The sequence below is a fragment of the Microcaecilia unicolor genome, chromosome 3 (assembly GCF_901765095.1).
Source record: "Microcaecilia unicolor chromosome 3, aMicUni1.1, whole genome shotgun sequence".
NCBI classification, from domain to species: Eukaryota; Metazoa; Chordata; class Amphibia; order Gymnophiona; family Siphonopidae; genus Microcaecilia; species Microcaecilia unicolor.
In genome coordinates, this window is record NC_044033.1 from 228,712,880 (window position 1) to 228,720,760 (window position 7,881).

General features: G+C 48.0%; 1 protein-coding gene across 1 annotated transcript in view; it reads right to left on the minus strand.

The window, feature by feature from the left end:
• The window catches only part of LOC115466349 (butyrophilin subfamily 1 member A1-like), a 292,649-nt gene extending 287,111 nt beyond the window's left edge, over positions 1-5,538 (minus strand). Inside the window, exons 1-2 of the mRNA XM_030197538.1 lie at positions 5,497-5,538; positions 4,363-4,470 (exon numbers count right to left, since the gene is read on the minus strand). Coding sequence (XP_030053398.1) covers positions 4,363-4,459 — 97 coding nt within the window. The 5' untranslated portion in view covers positions 4,460-4,470; positions 5,497-5,538. The remainder of the gene's footprint in view (positions 1-4,362; positions 4,471-5,496) is intronic.
• Between the last annotated feature and the right edge of the window lie 2,343 nt (positions 5,539-7,881).

The window sequence follows — 7,881 nt, forward strand, 5'->3', positions numbered from 1 at the left end:
CAACATCAATGGAAAAAACTCCTACTGAGAAAAACCATTCATGCTCCACTGTTGGTCAATTAACTTTCTACACCCTGTGAAAACATATTACTTCAGCAATCGGACATTACTTTCACCTTTAAAGTCTCTATGTATACTCCACTTTTCAATACATTTTCTATCACGGTAATTTAACTGCCTTATGCAAAACCCCCACTTATCTTGTGTCTTTTCAGTTTTCCAGCCAGCTGGTGTTAGTCAATCTCCTCTCTCCGCTTTTCTCTCATGTGCGCTTTCTTTCCTTGTGTTGTGGGTATGCACTGCTGATTTCTCTGGCGAGCTCTCCATGCCTCAGTTTGAATTGTAATTCATGTGGATTGAAAACATCTAGAGCTTTTGTCATTCATCTTCTAATCTAATCTAATTCTAATTAGAAGATGAATGACAAAAGCTCTAGATGTGCCGGGCAAAGCTCCAAACAGACTGGTCCTGCTGAGCTTGTCTCGATGCTTGTGTCCGCTTTTCAAGCTAAGACACAACTTACTGGCGTCTGGGCGATGTTCGGGCCCAAGGCACTGGATACACCACGCGTGGGGATCAGTACCTGAGATTGCCCGGCCACACCGACTGCACTTCTTGAAGCCGCTGGGAATCCTCGATGTCATCGACGGAAAAATAGCAGCGGCGAGATCAAAATTCTCGATGGTGCCTAAAAAGACAGGTACAAAAAGGGAGAAACGCGTACACGCGGCCGAAGAGGGCCACGACGTCAACGAAAGGAAACTTAGAAGGCAAACTAAAAGTCTAAGGAAAACTTCTTTTTTTTTTTTAAAGAAACAGCTCAACGGAGCTAAAAAGAGAAAGAGGGACAAGAAAAAAGCGAAAAATCGCGGGAAAAAAAGGGCAAGGCTCTTCTCAGGGCAAATGGAGAGGGACCGCAAGCAGCCTCTCTCTACCGTGGAAAAAGAAGAACTGTCGGGACTCTTGCGCGACAGGCGGGAAGATGGCCGCGCATGCCGTGGCCCGTGTGCGACCAAAAGCTCTAGCAAACTCTTGTTGCTAGGAAGATTTTCCGGACCTTGGAGCTGTCGTGGATGTCACCCATCAGTGAGAACAAGCAGCCTGCTTTTCCTCGGAGAACAGGTTTATTTTCTTTTTCATAACTCCATGACTCAGTTGTGTACAGAGGATAACAAAGAGGGGGTCTGGAGAATATACCCATATTTAATAAGTGGGCCACCAATTTTCAAAGCCTCTGTACCCAGTTAAATAAGGAAAATTACCCACCCTCAACTCATTTAAAATTATGTGTGCTCTTCAAAAATTCCAAGGTTGTATCCTGGGGCATGTTCAGATTACATAGGGTTATTTTCCCACAAAATTTAACTCCCACAAACAGCAGTTGTGAGTGACTGAACATACATTCTACTTCAGCACTATTCAAAGAAGCACACATATACCAAAAAGTCATATGTGAAAAGAAGCAACTGCTTTGCACCAGAAAATATTTTATTAAATTTTCCCCGATATGAAAAACCCAGAAAATGCTGGAGTGACTCTCACCTGCATTTACTGTCTGGAATTGTGTCTTGAATTTGTTGCCTGATCTGTTGTTTGCATGTTTATATACTCTAATAAAAATGATTTAAAAAAAAAAAAATATGGCGTCTAGGCAAGGTAAGCACATGATTGATGAATATATTCTATGATGGATTTGTTTGTATTTTGGATGCTATTTTACATTTGTTATGTACATTAGCTTGTTATCTGCTCTGATCTTTGGAAATAGTATGTTATGATGTTCTTTATTTTAATTATTAATAGAGTGGAGGAGTGGCCTAGTGGTTAGAGCATCGGTCTTGCAATCCAGAGATGGCTGGTTCAAATCCCACTGCTGCTCCTTGTGACCTTGGGCAAGTCACTTAACCCTCCATTGCCTCAGATACAAACTTAGATTGTGAGCCCTCCTGGTACAGAGAAATATCCAGTTTACCTGCATGTAACTCACTTTGAGCTACTACTGAAAAAGGTGTGAGCAAAATCTAAATCAATCAATAAATAATAGCTCTCCATCAATCCATGATGTGGTTACACTTTGACTATTGCATACAGATATGATTGCTTCAAATCAAAATAGATATAGTGGGATTAGAAAAGGGTGACCAAAATGTTAAAAGGGATGAAACAACTTCCCTATGAGGAAAGACTAAAGAGGTTAGGGTCCTTTGGCTTGGGCTTCTTAGCATTTAGCATGCGCTAAATCCATCAGCGCTCCTTAGTTAGGGTTACCATACATCTGGGATTACCCAGATATGTCCTTTTTTTTGTGGACACTGCAGGGCATCTGACTGGGTTTTGCCAGCTTGCCCATTTGTCCGGGTTTGCGGGTGGGCAGGCAGGCTGATTGGCTGTACTCTGGAGGACCGCCCCAGAAATCACCAGACTCCCTCCTTCCAATCCCCCCCCTCAACTGCGGGAACATCAATAAGCCCATCCATCCAATACCCCTCCCTCCCAACCCCCAGAACATTATTAAACCCCTCCTTCCAATCCCCCCTCCCACCGGCATATGACTTGGCCAGACCAGCCTCAGGGAGTCCTCCCCTCTCGTACCTTTTCCTTTTCGTATCTGGTGGTCTAGCGGCCTCTCTTCAGGGAAGGAAACAGCCCCCTCTTTCCTTCCCGGGGTTTCTACAGCCCGTTTGCTGCTGCCGCCACTTCAAAATGGCTGCCGAGAGTGTCAGCGGTAACCTCGTGAAATTGTAAGCTCTTTGATCAGGGACTGTCTCTTCATGTATGGTGTACAGCACTGCATATGCCTTGTAGCACTATAGAAATGATAAGTAGTAGTAGTGTCAGCGGTGACCTCGTGAGAGTCTTGCAAGGTCACCGCTGGACCTCTCGGCAGCCATTGTGAAGCAGTATCGGCAGCGAATGGGATACAGAAACCCCAGGCAGGAAAGAGGGGGTTCTTTCCTGCCCTGAAGAGAGGTTACTAGGCCACCAGACAGGCATGAAAAGGTATGGGATGGGAGGGGAGGGGATGTGGATCGCAATCATGTATGTGGGTGGGTGGAGGAATGGAGCTGTAAAAAAAAAGATTTGGAAGGGAATCTGGCTTTTTTTGCAGGGTGGGGGTCAAGGTGACACTGCGGTGGAGGGGCGTGATAGGGTGTGACAGGTGTCGTCTTTTTTGTCAGGGCAAATATGGTAACCCTATCCTTAATAAAAGGAGCCCTGTGAATGCTCAAAGTGTCCACCCCCCCCCCCCCCCAACTTCAGGCCTTCAGTCGCTTTGGGAAGTTCTTAACAGTCTTTTAGATTGTAAGCTCCTTTGAGCAGGGACCGTCCTTTTTGTTTATTTTGTACAGCGCTGCGTAACCCTAGTAGCGCTCTAGAAATGTTAAGTAGTAGTAGTAGTAGTTGGTGATTGGTCCCTGTGGCAAGCTGCCCCAGATCATCTGCCAACACCTTGCCCATGATTGCCATTCCGATCCAAAATGCTTTAAAGATATTATCTGTAAATCATCGTGAGACCCCGGCTGAGGGGTATGGCTGCCCCTGGCAATAGCTCAGCCAAACATAGTATATAAACATCAAATGAATGGTTTATTAATTTAACCTGATCTCTTGCTTCACATACACAGGTAAAGTCTCCTCTTCAGAGAGAAAACAGTTTTAGCATGGGCCAACAGGGCCCAAAACACAGTTTATATTTTTCTCTCTTTCTGTCTTTATAATTTCAGGTCTGGCCCTCAGCCAAGTAAAAGCATCTAGAACCATTCAATAGAGCCGTATGCTGGGGCTCTTAATCTTCCTTCCCTGGCCTCTGTATTGCGGTCTCCTGCTTGCTCTTTCTCCATTGGTGTCTCTGTATCAGGCCTCCTCTCTCTGAACTGCCCGAGGGCTTTTAGCTCCCTCCTGGCCTGAGCCCCACCTCTCTGACTCAGGCTCAGCCTCTGCAGCCTAGCGGCACCTGCTGCCAGGTGGCTGATCTAAGCCTCAGCCTCAGCAGACTAGCACCATCTGCTGAAAGAAGGCTGAACTTCATCAGTGAGAGAGTTTCCTGCCCCTACACTACTCGCTCCCTCACAATCATCATATTATCAAATATAAATTACTCAAACTCAAATTATTGTTTACAAATGTCTACATCACTGTGACATCATTAGCAGTAAGCTGGTACCCCATTTTCTTTTTTTTTCCCAAATAGCGATAGTTTTACAGTGCAAAAATGATGGAGTGTGCGAAAATTGCTAAGTGGTCAAACTAAAACGTCTGTAATTTCACAATGTTTAAAGATAATCTCAGTCTACTCAGCACATAAATGCTGATAGTAACAACAAATCAAGCTGTAAAATTTCACATTGGAGTGACTCTCACCTGCATTTACATTCTGGAAGTGAAGACAAGTCAACAGAAGGACAAAACCGAGAAGAGAGAAGAGAGCTCTTCTCCAAGATATTTCAGGAAAATCCATCTCTAGGACCTCTGAAAATAATACAATCATATTACCTACAATACAGTGAAATTAAGTTACACTGACATCAAGAGAAATTGAGGCTCAGGGACAGAGAATGTGTGTGTGTGTGTGCATGTATGTGTATGTGTATGTGTGTGTAGGTGGGGTATCTCAATCCTGGAATAGAGTAGGGCTTATTGATATAGTGTTACAGAGCACAAATGGGAGAGTTGCTGCAATTGCCAGCCTTGATCTAGGTCTGTGCCTTTGATTACCCCACACTGTGGAGCAATGCTTCTTCTGTAAGTCTGTAGTATGGGACCTTTCAGCAATTGTGCATTTGACAGACCTTGTGATGCCCTCCCCCTCGCATGGGTTTTTATAGTGACAGGAAGCTTGTGCCAGAAAAGGTGAGACATTGCAGGGCCTGTTAGTGCACAAGTGCTGGAAGAGTCTGCAGTGGAAATCACTGCGGGGCTAAGTAAGGTACAGCAGTGGAAGTAAGAGGGCACATAAGAGAAGGGAGGATCCGGGCAAGGGTAATGCAGGAGGGAAAGACACCATTTCTAGTGATTTCAGGAGGGACCATTCCCCTCCCCACCCCACCCCCACTTGCTTATAGGTGCCCATAAATGAAATCCGACCATATATCTTCAGTACCAGAATGGTGTGGTCAAATGTTCTGCTCTGGGCATACCTAGTTTTATAAAATTAGGTTTATGTTAGATTTCATGATGGAAGTTTACTTTTTAAAAATGTTGTGAAAATGGTAACAGTCCTGCAGCACCACCATCTCCCTTCTATCCTATATTCAGAGGAAGGCGTCCTGTAGGGTTACAGCTACAAGTATCTTGCCAATATGTTTCTGAAGGTTGTTTGGAAAGATGACAGTTTCTTCACCCTGCACACTGTCTCATATCCCACACTCAGTACATAGCCAGTCACTCTAAGTGGCAAAACTCCCTCACTCCCCTTCTGTAACTGTACTGAAAAGTTTGGGGGAGAGCAGCGAGGTTTACCAGAACAATTGAAGGTGTTTGGAGAGTTTACTCTACCTCATGTTCAGTCTTCTCAGAATAGTGTCTCAGGAAGTGCAGATCCCACAAGATATGTTGAATCTCCGACTCCTCTCCTTCATAATAAAGATATTCTGAAATGTAAAACAGGAAACATGTTAATTTGTCCATCTAAATGTTTACTAACAAAACATTATGAATACAAGGATGTCGGACAGTGTTTTTCCTAAGTTTTACAGCATAAATATACATTTTTTTTTCACCTTAAACCTGCTTCTCTTCCTTCTCTGTCTGAAAGCGAAAGTAAATATTTGTGGTTTCTACTTTAACCTTCCTGTAAAGTTATGCAGGTGTGGCTCTATGATTAGACCAACTGAGAGAAGCCTCAGGTAGCAGCTTTCAAGGAGTGGCAAGTACTACTACTACTACTACTTAACATTTCTAAAGTGTTACTAGGGTTACACAGTGCTGTACAGTTTAACAAAGAAGGACGGTCCCTGCTCAAAGGAGCTTACAATCTAATGGACAACATGTGCAAACAGTCAAATTGGGGCAGTCCAGATTTTCTGGATAGAGGTGAAATGGTTAGGTGCTGAAGGTGCAGTGGCGTAGGAAGGGTGGGGCGGTGGGGGCGGTCCGCCCCGAGTGTCAGTGGGTGGGGGAGGGTGCTCCGGACAGCCCTCGTCTCCTGCCTTCACCCTTCGTTTTTTTTTTAATCCATTGCAGCGACGCAGGCAGTGCTTCGCGTCTGCCCTGCGTGTGCTGTGAAGAGAGAAAATCACCTCGCTGGCGTCGGGCCTTCCCTCGTTGTGTCCCGCCCTCTTCTGAGGTAACTTCCTATTTCCTCGAGGGCGGGACACAATGAGGGAAGGCCCGACGCCAGCGAGGTGATTTTCACTCTTCACAGCACACGCAGGGCAGATGCGAAGCGCTGCCTGCGTTGCTGCAATGGATTTGAAAAAAATGAAGGGTGAAGGCAGGAGACGAGGGCTCTGTCGGTTCTCCACGAGGGGGGACGGGACCGGGTCGGGGGGTCAGATGGGAGAGGGGGAGCTCAGAGGGCAGAAGGGGTGGGGGAGCTCAGAGGGGAGAAGGGGTGGGGATCTCAGAGGGGAGAAGGGGAGTGCTCAGATGGGAGAAGGGGTGGGGGGTGTTCAGAGGGGAGAAGGGGATTGGGGAGGGTGGGGAGCCCAGATGGGTGCTCAGAAGGGAGAAGGGGATTGGGAAGGGGTGGGGGAGCCCAGAGGGGTGTTCAGAGGGGAGAAGGGGATTGGGGAGGGTGGGGGAGCTCAGAGGGGAGAAGGGGATTGGGGAGGAAGGGTGGGGGAGCACAGAGGGGTGCTCAGATGGGTGCTCAGAAGGGAGAAGGGGATTGAGGAGGGTGGGGGAGCCTAGATGGGTGCTCGGAGGGGAGAAGGGGATTGGGAAGGGGTGGGGGACCCCAGAGGGGTGTTCAGAGGGGAAAAGGGGATTGGGGAGGGTGGAGGAGCTCAGAGGGGAGAAGGGGATTGGGAAGGGGTGGGGGAGCCCAGAGGGGTGTTCAGAGGGGAAAAGGAGATTGGGAAGGGGTGGGGGAGCTCAGAGGGGTGCTCAGAGGGAAGAAGGGGATTGGGGAGGGGTGGGGTGCTCAGATGGGAGAAGGGGTCTGAAGCTGGAACTGGGGTCTGACAAGGGGCAGGAGGGAAAATGGGTCCATGCCTGGGGCAGGTGGGAGAATGGGTCTGGGGCTGAAAAAGGGGGATGCAAGGCATGTGGTGGATGAAGGGGGCTGGAACTGGGGGCTAAAAAGGGGACAGGGAGAAGTAGCTGGGGGCTGAAGCTTGGGACTAATGGAAGAAAAGGGGTGGGGACTGGTGGGATAGTGGGACTGAAAAGGGGGGCAGATGGGAGATGTGGGCTGGGGCTGGAACTAGGGGCAGGTGGAATAAGGGGGCTGAAAAGAGGGGGCAGAGAGAGAGGGGACATACCCCAGATGGAAGGGGGGAGTGTGAGGGAGGGCAGACCCTGGATGGATGGGAGACCCTGGATGGATGGGAGAGGGAGGGCAGACGGATTGAAAGGGCAGAGAGAAAGGGCAGATGGTGGGTGGAAGGGGGAGAGAGAAAGAGGGCAGACTGGGGCAAATGGTGGATGGAAGGGGCAGAGATAGAGGGCAGATGTGGATGGAAGGGAGAGAGAGAGGGCAGATGTTGATGGAAGGGGGAGAGAGAGATGGCAGACTGGGGCAGATGGTGGATGGAAGGAGCAGAAATAGAGGGCAGATGTGGATGGAAGGGAGAGAGAGGGCAGACAGTGGGTGGAAGGGGCAGAGAGAGAGGGCAGACAGTGGATGGAAGGAACATTAGAGAGGGCAGACACTGGATGGTAGAGAGAGAGAGCGAAGACAGATGCTGGATGGAAGGAAGACTGTGAAAAGAAGATGAG